Source organism: Salvia splendens, chromosome 3 (genome assembly GCF_004379255.2).
Source record: "Salvia splendens isolate huo1 chromosome 3, SspV2, whole genome shotgun sequence".
In the NCBI taxonomy this organism is placed as follows: Eukaryota; Viridiplantae; Streptophyta; class Magnoliopsida; order Lamiales; family Lamiaceae; genus Salvia; species Salvia splendens.
The window spans coordinates 37,851,197-37,865,475 of record NC_056034.1 but is presented as its reverse complement, the minus strand read 5'-3'; the positions used below and the strand labels follow the sequence as shown (position 1 = coordinate 37,865,475).

Here is a 14,279-nt window from a genome sequence, read left to right as displayed (position 1 = left end):
TAAATTTAATTGGGTTGTAAAAAATAATAAAAAATGAAATTGGATGAATAGTAATTAAGGGACGGAATAAGAGACGGTTAAGGGACGGAGCGTTGCAGGTTCCGTCCCTTAGTTAAGGGATGGAGGAAAAAGGACAGTGGGGCCCTCAAATAGTGGTCAAATAGTAGTTAAGGGACGGTTTAAGGGACGATATAGAGACAGCGTAGTGGATGGTCTTAAACACTCTAATACTCTAACATTTTAGTTTTTTCAATTATGTCATGATGGTAAAGTTGAAATTATAATGGAACAATAGAGTAAGAAAGATAAAGTGAGAGTAAAGTAGGTGATGGAATAAAGTATGAGTGATTAAATATTTTATTTTTTGTCAAAAAGGGAAATGACTCAACTTAGTTAGGACATCCTAAAGAGGAATACGACTCAACTTAGTAGGGACGGAGGGAGAGTATAGCTTCAATGTTATGCATTTTGAGACAATTAAAAATTATGATTTATATTTCAATTTTGAAATTTATGAGAGCATCAAGAAGTCAATAAAAATAAAATGACAATTATCTCTTAAATTACTCGAAAAATAATTTAAAGAATAATACTATGGGAGTTTCAATTATTTTTTAAAACTAACTTTTAGTGTAATATTATAAATGAGATTTATAAATTTAAATACATAATGAGTTTCTAACATTTGATAATTTTTTTGTTAAAATAAAATATGGATTAGTTAGTTAGTGACTTAGTGCAGTATGTATTGAAGCTATTTGGAAAGAGTTAAGTTTGTAAAAAAAATTTGAGACAAAACGTCGACGTATTACTACCACAGCAGGGGATCCGATCCGGCCCTGCGTTAAAATGAGAGTAAGGTGTATACTTACCATTATGCCCCTGGGTATATCAAACTCACACGTGTACATATCTGAACAAAAAATAAAGAAAATTAAAAAAGACAATCTTTTCTTTCCTAAAAATAAAGTGGAGAAGAGAGAGAGCAATTTCTCTTGAGCTTGATACAACTTTTTATTCTTATTTATTCTACAGACAAAAAACAGAGAAAAGGAAAACAAACACAACTGTCCATAATCTCTCCAGTTACATCCCATGCTCTTAGATTTGTCCATGGTTTGATCCCCCTAATTTCATAAGCTGCAATCGGTACGAATCGATGATGCAAAACATCCCAAGAATTATAATATAAAAGAATCTCACTGTTTTCTGGGATCTCCACGATATCCATAAAAATTGAATCTTTTTGTGGTGATGATCTTGATGTGGGCTTTCCCCAATTTCGATTCTATTGATCTATGCGATTGTGTTGAATTGGGGATGATGTTAATTTGCATTGACTATTGAGCTGTTGTTTCTGGGCTTCAATCTTGTTTTTTATGTTATTGATGTGTCTATTGATGCAGATGATTTTGTTTCTTTTTTGGTGATTTTGTTTAGTGAGTGGAAACAGTGGCATAGTCTGTAAGAATTTGCTTTACCTGATTAATTTGGTTCTGAATTTTTGTTGTTGGTTTTGGATTGAACGGTAGCGAATCTATATTGATTGAGCTTCTTTGCTAATGTAATGATGATTGAATGCTTGTTTGTTAGCTTATTCTTTGATTATTTTTAGCATCGGACCTGTTTTTTAATGATATATATATATATATAGTCAAGATGTAAATATTTGAGAGGTGATGGAATGATTGAATTGGCAAAGTGCTGAAAACATTTGTTGTGCAGATTAGATATGGCGTCAATGGTTGCAAAGGCTTGTGGCAGTACTTCCAGTCAAATGCCGGTAATGACGGTTCAAGAAAGGGGAAGTAGGAATAAGAGGAAATTCCGGGCTGATCCCCCTTTGGCTGATCCTAATAAGGCCATCCCTATACCTTCAAACGAATGCACCAGTTTTGAATTCTCAGCAGAGAAGTATCATAGTCAGGGGCATATGAATGGGTATGATATGTGTTGCATAAACCAAGATAGTTCAGATCATAGTTTGAAACTCGACCTTGGACTGTCTTGCGCTGTGGGGATGTCTGAGATAGGCATGAGCCGGCCTAGAGAGGATATGGAGGTATCAGCGGATGAGTTCCGTGATGCTGATTGGAGTGACCTTACAGAATCCGAGCTAGAAGAGCTCGTTTTGAGCAATTTGGACACAATTTTCAAGAGTGCTGTAAAGAAAATAATTGCTAGTGGTTACAGTGAAGAAGTTGCTACTAGGGCGATTTTGAGGTCTGGCCTTTGGTACGGATGCAAGGACATTGTATCAAATATAGTGGACAACACACTAGGATTCCTTAGAAGTGGGCAGGAAATCGATCCTTCTAAGGAGCACTATTTCGAGGATTTGCAGCAGATGAAGAAGTACATATTGGCAGAGCTCGTTTGCCTTCTAAGAGAGGTCAGACCTTTCTTTAGCACCGGGGATGCAATGTGGTGTTTGTTGATATGTGATATGAATGTGTCGCATGCTTGTTCCATGGACGGTGATAGTTTGGTTGGTGATGCGAGTTCAAATATGAACCCCTCCTTTTGTGCTCAGTCTCAGTTGAGATCAGAGCTCAAAAGCTCTGAATATAACAATTTAGTTCCTTGTAAGCCAGATGCTTCAATTCCGCATGATCATAGTTGTCCATCCGAAGCAGCTCACGTGGCTTCGGTTCACGGTGACCATAGCTTCCAATCAGAGGCGCCTAAGATAACTAGTGGTCCCAATTCGAAGCTAAAATCTTCCTTTGTTTCGAATGGGCTTGCTCCAGATAAAGATTCTCACGATTCTGCTTCTAATGTCAGTGAAAAACCTTTCACTGCTTCTGGAGTGTCTACAGTTGCTGAGGAGAAATTTTTCGGCAGTAGGAAAGTTTCTGCGATTACCAAAAGGGAGTATATATTACGTCAAAAGTCAATGCATTTTGAGAAACACTACCGCACGTATGGCTCTAAAGGTGCTTCTAGATCTGGTAAGCTTAGCAGTTTTAGTGGCCTAGTCTTGGATAAGAAACTTAAGGGTGTGGCAGAGTCTGCAGGCATAAATGCCAAGAATGGCCCGCTCAAGATTAATAACAAGGGAGTTGGATTTGATGTCACTCCAGATAAAGTGAGTCACAATCTTCCAACAACTACAGCATTTACTTCAGCTCCAACGTTTGGGTTGGAAGCTAACGATCAATCTTTGTTGCCTAAATCGAGTATCTCATCTGCCTTACCTTTGGTTCCAGTGAACGCCTCCCCTTCTTTACCGGTTGCTGATACAGAGCTTTCTCTATCTTTCCCTGCCAAAAGCATCGCGAATCCAATGCCAATAAGCTACAACATTGAGGCGGCCAATTGTAGCTATCTTGGCTTGTCAAATAATAAGTCTCTTGGCCAGTGGGGCCCCCAGGACAGGAAAGACGAGATGATTATGAAGCTGTTCCCAAGAGTGAAGGAATTGCAAGATCAGCTCCAAGAATGGACCGAGTGGGCGAATCAGAAGGTCATGCAAGCTGCGCGAAGACTTGGTAAGGACAAAGCGGAGCTTAAAACACTTAAGCAGGAGAAGGAGGAAGTGGAGAGGCTGAAAAAGGAAAAGCAAACGTTAGAGGAGAACACCATGAAAAAACTTTCGGAGATGGAGAATGCTCTACGCAAAGCAAGCGGCCAAGTAGAGCGAGCTAATGCTGCTGTTCGCCGGCTTGATGTTGAGAATGCTGCATTAAGGCGGGAAATGGAAGCTGCTAAGGTACATGCTGCAGAGTCAGCTGCAAGCTGCCAAGAAGTGTCAAAGAGGGAGAAGAAGACCCTGATGAAGTTTCAGTCATGGGAGAAGCAGAAAAACGTTTTTCAAGAGGAGCTCTCGGCTGAGAAATTGAAATTGACACAGATGCAGCAGAAACTAAAGCAGGCTACTGATGTACATGATCAAGTTGAGGTATATGCAGCCATAATTCTAGTGTAAAATTATAATTGATATTGATTCATCTGATAAGATATTTGATTTTTCGACTGTCTAAGACATCTCTCCGCTAACAAATTCACAACCTTGAGTAATTACTACTACTATCCGACTAGAAGTCCATGTGTTGTTGCCAGTCTTTCGGTATGCTCCTTTGCATATTCGTATTGATACATTCGACTGGGATTCCTGTACTAAACAGCTAAAGTTAGTTATGGAGTAAACTTTTTTTACATCATGATGTAGATTGAGTAACACCAAATTGTTATCCTCCCACTTGGAGTACCTAGGTTAGCGTCTTTAGGGAGTCAAAATGAAAGATCCCATTTTTATGTGTAGCCACCGGAACCCATATACATGCATGCTTTAATGGGAACTACATAGTAGTATTTGATAATATATCGATGAGAAACATGGCATGATAATGGTATAAATATTGAGGAAAGGGCTAACAGCTAATGGGAATTCCATTGTTGTCAAAATCTTTAGTTTCCATCTCAGTCTAATCTGATCATGTGAATATGATGAGTTACAGGCCAAACTGAATCAGGAGGAGCAGGCGAAGTGTGAACTGCTTACACAAGTCAGTTCATTGAAAAAAGAGAGGGAACAAATAGAAGTCTCCACGCAATCCAAGGAGGATACGATCAAATCAAGAGCTGAAAACAATCTACAGAAGTATAAAGATGATATAGCAAGGCTTGAAAAAGAAATTTCCCAGATGAGGTTAAAGACCGACTCATCCAAGATAGCTGCCCTTAGAAGAGGTATAGACGGAAGCTATGCCAGCAAACTGGCCGACTTCAGAGACCCACAGCTTCTGAAAGACTCCGCCATCTCTTACATCTCCAAGATGGTGGCAGCCACAGATCTCCATGGCTTCTCCGAGAACAAGGGTGTGAAGCGTGAGAGGGAATGCGTGATGTGCCTCTCTGAGGAGATGTCTGTGGTCTTCCTCCCTTGCGCACATCAGGTGGTGTGTACAATGTGCAACGAGCTCCACGAGAAGCAGGGAATGAAGGACTGCCCATCCTGCCGAGGCCCAATCCTGCGACGTGTTTGTGTACGTTACGCTCTCCCTTAAAGTTTTAATATTGCAGATAAGATGAGTTTGCTAATAATATATATGTGTTTGGACTGATTTACAATAAACATTGGATGTGGATACAACCCCTACAAAAAGAAAAGGGAAAAAACACAAACAAGAAGAGAAAAAACCAAATGGCTTGTGTTTGAGTCTGGTTTGTATATGCTTGTTACCCTCTTTTATTTTTTGTTTCCTTTTTCGAATAATAGCGTGCTGCGATTCTTATGTCTGTCGATACATGTAATTCTGTTTAAGAACATATTTATAAACTCAAGTGGAGATAGTTTTGGCTTTAAATTTTGTTGTTGATTTGTTGTCTGAACTTTGTTTCTTCATGGTATCATATACTGTAGATTTTTTTGTTGTGATAATTTTAGGTGAAAGAGCTTCTTGATTTCTTTGTTCATCAGCTTTATGAGAGTGGTGTGATTCTAGCTTTATGGCTTTGGGAAATCTTTCTAGAAATTAAACCAACTTATTTGATTCTTGACTGTCTTTATTGAGCATCTATCATACCAATTGAATTGAATTTTGTTTGATGGAACATATAGGTTGCCTTTGTGGAATTCATCCTAATTTATTTATAAAAAGAATACTATATTGTGCGCGTATTATTTTACCTACGAACATTGATTTCATAATATACTCCCACATTTATCTTTTTATTTATGTTTTATAATTTTGAAAACCTTTTTGTTCAAAAATTGTAATTATGAAATTGAAATGTTCCCTGTGTCAATGTGTGCATCGCAATTTCGGAAACCTTTCTAATATTATTATTTCTGCATATTGGTTAACTTGCAGTTTTTCAAATTCCACTGTCTGAATACACTCCAGTTATTTCAACTTTCATTTATTTGCAGTATAGACAATTACTACCATGGCAAAAATAACCATGTGCGAAAATGAATTATGGCAACACCTATTTATTTCATAATTTATCGATGTTTCAAACCTTTTCTAGCATATAATGTGCCTAAGAAATACCAACATGGTACAACACTTAAAAATTTGCTATTGATTCATAAGAATAGTGTTACACTCGTGGAATACATGGATTTTTTTTTATAATTTCTATGTTATGTGAAAGTACTATCAAAATACTGTGTGTTAACACTTCATAATGTACAATTTTTGAAATTTGCATAGACACATATCTTATAAGGTACCGACTTATCTAATACTTTCATGCATTTATAAATTACTTGAATGTTTTCATTTATAAATTTATAATGTCATTAATTTTTAAAATTATACTATAAAAATTAATGCTCCATTTGTTCATTTTCCCTCTAACTTCAGATAAACTATAAAAGAACAAAATGAGCTTTGATTTTATGTAATTTGTAAAATTAATGATATCATTAAATATTATTGAGGAACTATTATTTAGAGGACTAAAATTGATATTTACAAACAATGTTCACATAAAATAATTTTATAATGGACTATTAAGGTTTTTTTAAACAAAAAATTATTTTTAAGAACCCAAAATTTTACATAGAATGGAGTATACCGAAATTTCCATTATTTATTTGACACTAAATGAAAACTCCAAATTTGTAGGAGTGGGGAAGGGGGTTGCAAAAGACCAATGATTTGAATTATTGCATTTATAAAGATAATACTCCGTATAGAATAATCCAAAAATCTGAAATAATTATTTTAAGAGTTCTAAAATTGGACCAGTGCTTTCTTTTAAACGAAAAGACACCTAAATGAAACACAGCCTAGTCCATTTTGTCAATTAGAAAAATGTGTGTTGTGCACAAGGAGGGAACTAGTATAAAAATTTCCTCATGTGTGTGCGCCAAATTCAACTTTTATTTTGATATAAGTCAATTCTTCAGAATTTATGCAAAATAATTATTCACACATGCAAAAATCAGAAATTTGATCATTTATAAAAAAAAAGTTAAAAGGGTTTCCCCTGAAAAGATAATTGATAACACTAATAGCTAATAACATAGTGGAATAAAATTATTCGTATCATTTTTTTAAAAAATTATTAAAGGCAAATATATTCGTGTATAGATTAGAAAGATGGGCTTACACTCCTCTTCTCTATGTGTACAACACTTATCCACGTGTCGTGACATTTTTGTTCAAATAGTGTCTTCAGGCATCGATGGAGTGGGTCCCACTTAAACACTTGATTTCGAATACATTATTTCTATTTGGGAAATCACCACCACCCATAAGTATATCGAAATATATAGTAATTCAGTTTTAAATAAAAAATAAAACTAAGTAAACATAACCTAAATAGTTTATTTCGAAACTATTTCAATTTTTTTATATTTTTTTTAATTTTTAATTAAAATTTACCTTTATTTAAATTAATTTAACTTCATGATGTATTATGAAATATGATAAATCATAATAAACATAATATTCATATTTATTCTAAACATATATCTGAGTTAGTATTTATGTCCGCAAAATATTATATCAATTCTAAAAATAATTAGATTTTCATATTTTTCTAAATAATTTCAAAAACTTTTTCTAATTTTATTTTAATCCGACATCTTCTGTAACTATTAAAAATAGTTTATATGGCCTTGATGCGTGTGCCATGAGAAACAAACAAAGCCCAAGATCACAAATAATTGATACTCACTACATCATTTAAATTTTGTCACATTTTTCCATTTTTGTTCGTCCCACAAAATTTGTCACATTATAATACTATTTTTAGTAGTGAACTCTATATTCTACTAACTCATTCCAATTCATATTTTATTATAAAGTTAATATATAAAAATATAATTCACTCTCCACTAACTTTTTCAACTCACTTTTTATTATAATTTTTAAAATTCGTGCTCAGTCAGAGTGTGATAAAATTTAAGGGACGAATGAAGTATTAGAATAAATTCTGACACAATTACAAATAGTAAGAACAATACAACAATATCAAAATCAATACATGCATCGAAACTTAGATGACCAATGGTTTATTTCTCTGAATCTATATTATGAAAATAAAATATCGGACTTTATTAGGTGTAGATTTATTTAATTAAAAGTCAAAATATAGTTAAAAAGAAATGAGTTAGCGCCATAAACTGTTAATTGGAAATCGAGGTCCACTCATTTTCCCACCATACATATAAAATCAATCCAAATCACCTACCGCCAATTTTTGGGCTTCACAGAGCTCTCATCTTCAACACACTGATTCACTTTCCTTTTTCTGCAACTCATCAAAATCAGGTATCACTTCATTTTTTTTTATTTTCGTAGTGAATTTGATTGTAATTGGTTGTTTTTTGCTTTAGAGATATGTCTTCGATAGTGAAAGACATATTGATAAGGTCCACAGCAAGTGATCAGGTGCATGCACGGAACAAAATTAAAGAGAAATTGGGGGCTCGGATTCAAGTGGATCAGCTCAGGCCGCTCCCTCGTCCGATCCGATTGGCTCGATCTGCCCGGTGCCATGGTTCGAGCATCGAGCCAAGTGGTTTCGCGAAATCAGAGCCCGGATCAAGATTAAGGGCTGAGGCTCTTCTCACTCCGGTTTCGGACCCCACCTCAACTACTAATAAGGTTTGCAGTATTATATGTGCATGTACAACTATACCTTATTCTAGTAGTAATAAAAAACGTAACGAAATGAAACAATTTAGAGCTTTGAAATACTCAAAGTTACACTTACCTATGCAGGCCATTCTTCTATCAAGCTAACGACAACACAAAATGCATAGGACAAATTTGGTTTTTATTTTCTCTAAAATGATAAAAAAAAATCGTTATTTTTGATAGATATATTCTAAATAACTGGATATAAAAAGATGATAGGTACAAATACGTGTTATTAAAAGCAACCTTATTTGTCCCCTCTCTCCATAAAAAACATAAAAAAAAAATCAAACTTATTTATTTAGCTCACAAACAATGATACATAGAAGTAATTTTCAGATGCATTTTAATTTGTGCAATTATCAAGTTAAAATTAACACCTCTAATCAAATTAACTACAGGTTAATTTACATTTTTGGATCTTGGTTCAAATGGTAAAATTATAATATGAGAGGTGAATTTGTAAGGATGAGAACAGAGCAAGTCGTAGGAATAGGACAAAGATGTTAGAATCTATTGCGCTATATTTAAGACTAAATCACTTGGAAAATTTCGGCCATTTTCAACTAAATCTACGTCAAGACATGATACACACGTGGCTTCATGTCAATTAATTGTGTCACACTTGTTACCACCTATATAATCACATATCAAATTGCATCCTTTCCAATTTCCATTTTGCCTTTGATCAATTCCCTTCTGCTTCACTTAATTGATCTCAGCCATCATGGTGCAGGTGCTTACTTACACTCATTCTTGTTTATATATTTCTCTGTGAGATTTGGGGTTTGATTTTTATGTGAGAATGAATATATGCTGATGAAATTTCAATTTTTATAATCAGAGGGTGTTCACTTTCGGCAAGGGAAGGAGTGAAGGAAACAAGGGTATGAAATCCTTGGTAAGTTAGTAAAAATCATTTTAATGTGTTTACTTCATATATATAATGTATGTATTCAACAAATGTTGTTTGTCTTGTGCTATGATCATTCATTCATGCTCCAAGACTACATTTTTGTCTTTCCTAAAATAATCCTGTTTTACTAAATATGATGATGAACGAGTATTAATCATGAATTTAATAAAAATGTATTGGTCTTGCTTGAATTTGTTACTTTACATCATAGTTTGTAGAATTAGCTGGATGTTGTGTTGTATTAGATGAATTAGTAGTATTGTGTTAATTGTGAGATGAAATTAAATTGAAAATGATGGGATGGTGTTGGTGCTGGTGTTGTATTAGTTGGGGGGAAAGGGTGCAAACCTTGCTGAGATGGCGAGTATCGGGCTATCTGTGCCCCCGGGCTTCACCATCTCTACTGAGGCGTGCCAAGAGTATCAACAAGTAGGCAAGAAGCTGCCACCGGGGCTGTGGGAAGAGATAATGCAGGGCTTGAAGATAGTAGAGGCCGACATCGGAGCTTTCCTTGGTGACCCGTCCAGGCCTCTTCTCCTCTCCGTTAGATCTGGAGCCGCGGTAATTGCTTATGAAAACGCGACTTTTCATGCATTGAATGAGTTTTATAGGCTGCAAATTGACTGTTTTCACAGATCTCCATGCCTGGGATGATGGACACTGTGCTGAATCTCGGGCTCAATGATGAGGTAGTGGAGGGTTTGGCTGCAAAGAGCGGAGAGCGCTTTGCATACGACTCGTTTAGGCGTTTTCTTGACATGTTTGGAGATGTGGTAAGCTTTTAGGATGACTATCTCACTTTAGCTTTGTTTGATTAAGAAAGATGTATTTTGCTGATTGTTGGATTTTGGTTGAAGGTGATGGGCATTCCTCATGCACTATTTGATGAAAAACTTGAATACATGAAAAGTGCCAAAGGCTACAAGCTCGACACTGAGCTCACCGCACCTGATCTCAAAGAGCTTGTTGAGGAATACAAGTCTGTATATGTCCAAACCAAGGGAGAGAAGTTTCCGTCAGGTACAATACTTTTGAACTTGCTTTCGTGTGGCGTTTTGGCTTATAATGTTTTATTTGTCCATTTATAGATCCAACGAAGCAGTTGGAGTTGGCTGTCAAGGCAGTTTTCGATTCTTGGGACAGCCCGAGGGCGAACAAGTATAGGAGCATAAACCAGATAACAGGACTCAAGGGAACTGCTGTCAACATCCAATGTATGGTGTTTGGAAACATGGGAAACACTTCCGGAACAGGCGTCCTCTTCACCAGGAACCCGAGCACTGGAGAAAAGAAGCTCTATGGGGAGTTTCTCATCAATGCTCAGGTCTTAATTCTTTCTCAAAATCCAAGTTGATTATTCACTAATTGTGGACAATTTCCTAGTTTAATACTGTTTGACGCGTCTCTATTTAGGGAGAAGACGTCGTTGCTGGAATCAGAACGCCAGAGGATATCCAACTTATGGAGACTCATTTGCCAGAAGCTTACAAGGAGCTGGTGGAGAACTGTGAGATACTAGAGAGACACTATAAAGACATGATGGTTAGTAATTAATTTTTCAAATTTATGTTGTAATGTTATGTGATTTATGTTCAACAAATCTGCATCCTCGTATGCAGGATATTGAGTTCACCGTGCAAGACAAGAGGCTGTGGATGTTGCAGTGTCGGACAGGGAAGCGTACGGGCAAGGGTGCTGTGAAGGTCGCGACAGACATGGTGAAGGAGGGGCTTGTTGATACCCGGCAGGCAATCAAGATGGTCGAGCCTCAGCATCTCGACCAGCTTCTTCACCCACAGGTGCATTAAGTTCCATTGTTTCTGTTATTACTTACAAGGATTGTGTGCTGTAAATTTTTTTTCTTGCAGTTCGAGGATGTGTCTTTGTACAAGGGCAGTGTGATAGCTAAGGGGCTGCCTGCATCCCCGGGTGCAGCGGTTGGACAGGTCGTGTTCAGTGCTGAGGATGCTGAGACATGGCATGCTCAAGGAAAGAGTGCCATTCTGGTAAGAACTGAAACGAGTCCAGAGGATGTGGGGGGTATGCACGCCGCTGTTGGAATTCTGACTGCACGAGGTGGCATGACATCACACGCAGCTGTAGTAGCCCGTGGCTGGGGGAAATGCTGCGTCTCTGGCTGCTCGGATATACGTGTAAATGATTCTGAGAAGGTAGCAAAACTGGAAACTCATATGGTTGCATTTGGCAGGAAAATCTTACTTAAGTCTTGCTTATTGCTGATGCAGTTTGTCTCGGTCGGAGACAAAATAGTACGAGAAGGAGAGTGGATGTCGCTTAATGGCTCCACAGGTGAGGTGATCATGGGCAAGCAGCCGCTTGCTCCCCCAGCCCTGACCGGGGATTTGGAGACGTTCATGGCCTGGGCAGACGAGATCGGGCGTATCAAGGTGCCTTGGTTGATTTTTAATTGAAAAAGATATTATTGTTCTTCGCTGATTTCTGTTATGAAACTGAAATAGGTCATGGCGAATGCGGACACACCGGAAGATGCACAAACAGCTCGGAACAATGGCGCTCAAGGGATTGGCTTATGTAGGACCGAGCACATGGTAAGTTGTGCATGTGCTTGTATATTCTCACCAGAAGATGAACAATGACATTCTGTTTGTGTTGGTGTTAGTTCTTTGCCTCTGATGAGAGGATCAGGGCTGTTAGAAAGATGATAATGGCAGTGACAACTGAGGAGAGGAAAGCTGCTCTTGACTTGTTGTTGCCTTACCAAAGAGCTGATTTTGAGGGAATTTTCCGTGCAATGGACGGTGTGTTGATTAAACCCGCATTGGTGTTAGGCAAATATTGTTCAGAACACTCATTTTGTGCAGTTCCGTTTCTCAGGTCTGCCGGTCACAATCAGACTCCTTGACCCTCCGCTCCACGAGTTCCTGCCCGATGGCGATCTAGAGCAGATTGTTAGCGAGCTAACTTTTGACACGGGAACAACTGAGGAACAAGTGTACGCGAGGATTGAGAAGTTGTCAGAAGTGAACCCCATGCTTGGGTTCCGTGGATGCAGGCTTGGCATATCCTATCCCGAGCTATCAGAAATGCAAGTCCGCGCAATACTTCAGGCTGCTATCTCGTTGAAAAACCAGGGTGTCACAGTCTTCCCGGAGATCATGGTGCCTCTAGTTGGAACACCTCAGGCATGCATACCGTGTTAGCAATTCCACTTTTCTTTGTTTCAGCGAACAATGTAGTATAAAACAAGGCGTTTGCGTTGCAGGAATTAGGGCATCAGGTGCGTCTGATACGCGCTGTTGCAAAGACCGTGTTCTTGGAGATGGGGACGTCGGTGAACTACAAAGTAGGCACCATGATTGAAGTCCCTAGAGCTGCTCTGGTAGCAGATGAGGTATGTAACAAACCAGAAGTAGCTATTGCAATCTTTGTTGATTTTTTGACTCATTAGTTGGTGGTTTTGGTGTTCAGATTGCCAAGGAAGCAGAGTTCTTCTCCTTTGGGACGAATGATCTCACACAGATGACATTCGGGTATAGCAGAGACGACGTGGGCAAGTTCCTTCCTGTCTACATGTCCAAGGGAATCCTCCAACACGATCCATTCGAGGTTTGTTGCTTTCTTTTATAAGGCTGAGTTTGATCTTGTCTGCTGTGCTGAGGAGCTTTGTGTCGTGATATCAGGTGCTCGACCAGAAGGGCGTTGGCCAGCTTGTGAAGATGGCTACAGAGAGAGGCCGTGCAGCTAGGCCGAGCCTCAAGGTAATCTTTCATCATCATCATCTACCTAACCATGAATAGGGACCTCTTTCTTAGACTAACGGACTAAAATGACAGATCGGGATATGTGGAGAGCACGGTGGGGAGCCTTCGTCCGTGGCCTTCTTTGCCGAGGCCGGACTAGACTATGTCTCCTGTTCGCCTTTTAGGTACACTATTTTCCAACTCTAACAAGAGCTTTATTTCGTGATAAATTTTTAATGGAGAAATATTTATGAAATTTTACATCCATTGCCATTGAAGGGTGCCTATTGCAAGGTTAGCTGCAGCTCAAGTTGTTGCTTGAGACAAGAATGTTTGAAGGAGGCAATCTTCTAGCGTTTCCAGTTTAAATTGTGTATAAATAAAACTAGTGCTTTTTTAAAGTTTAATATCACATAATTATTTCCTCTCTATTTAGGAGAGGAAGCACATTCAAAGAAGGGAAAAAAGAAAGGTTCGATTGTACATGTAATCTCATAGTAACTTGTTTGCAAATAAAAAATATAACTTGTTTGCAAATAAAAAATATACTAACTTGAATGCTAACGTGTTTGCAAATAAAAAAATAGTATTATATGGTATTTCTTCTTTACATGATCATATGTGGTATTGCTTCTTTACATGATCACTGTTTTAAGATTATTTATATTTTTCCAAGATCCTATTTTTCTTGTTTTGCTGTAAACTCAGCTGGAGTTTTTGTGCAATATAGATTTAGCAAATTGATCTTGCAGCAATATTGAAAACCAGTGGCGGACGCAGAAATTTTGTTTGGTAAGGACTTTACTGTACATCAACATCTATAATCTCATTTTGACTCAGCACGAGTTTTACAAAATTGTTTGACTTTGTGAAGAAATATGGAAAAATAAGTTAGTGGAATGTAGGCTTCATTCTTATACTCCATATATTAGTTTTATAATAGAATATGAGTGCAATGATTTAGTTGAATGTGAAGTCTACTTATCTAAAATGAAAAAAGGCGAATGAGAGTTTGAACCCCGGATATTCTGAAATGGCAAA

General features: G+C 37.5%; 2 protein-coding genes across 4 annotated transcripts; both read left to right on the top strand.

Moving 5' to 3' along the window:
- Positions 1-989: 989 nt before the first annotated feature.
- On the top strand, positions 990-5,309 carry LOC121795899 (putative E3 ubiquitin-protein ligase RF298). Of its 2 annotated transcripts, none has more exons than XM_042194558.1 (3): positions 990-1,149; positions 1,731-3,901; positions 4,461-5,309. In XM_042194558.1, the coding sequence occupies exons 2-3, from the start codon at positions 1,733-1,735 to the stop codon at positions 5,007-5,009; spliced, it is 2,718 nt and encodes a 905-aa protein (XP_042050492.1). In that variant the 5' UTR covers positions 990-1,149; positions 1,731-1,732; the 3' UTR covers positions 5,010-5,309. The 2 variants fall into 2 exon arrangements, with proteins under 2 accessions (XP_042050492.1, XP_042050491.1); XM_042194557.1 differs by having other exon boundaries at positions 991-1,149; positions 1,726-3,901.
- A 2,782-nt stretch (positions 5,310-8,091) lies between these two features.
- On the top strand, positions 8,092-13,848 carry LOC121795898 (pyruvate, phosphate dikinase, chloroplastic-like). 2 transcript variants are annotated; one of them, XM_042194555.1, is made up of 19 exons: positions 8,092-8,231; positions 8,297-8,567; positions 9,445-9,501; positions 9,844-10,077; positions 10,152-10,289; positions 10,374-10,536; positions 10,605-10,840; positions 10,930-11,058; positions 11,136-11,315; positions 11,385-11,687; positions 11,763-11,924; positions 11,997-12,086; positions 12,158-12,296; positions 12,373-12,680; positions 12,761-12,889; positions 12,967-13,104; positions 13,179-13,256; positions 13,332-13,423; positions 13,518-13,848. In XM_042194555.1, the coding sequence occupies exons 2-19, from the start codon at positions 8,301-8,303 to the stop codon at positions 13,558-13,560; spliced, it is 2,886 nt and encodes a 961-aa protein (XP_042050489.1). In that variant the 5' UTR covers positions 8,092-8,231; positions 8,297-8,300; the 3' UTR covers positions 13,561-13,848. The 2 variants fall into 2 exon arrangements, with proteins under 2 accessions (XP_042050489.1, XP_042050490.1); XM_042194556.1 differs by lacking the exons at positions 8,092-8,231; positions 8,297-8,567 and adding an exon at positions 8,608-9,336.
- Positions 13,849-14,279: the final 431 nt, after the last annotated feature.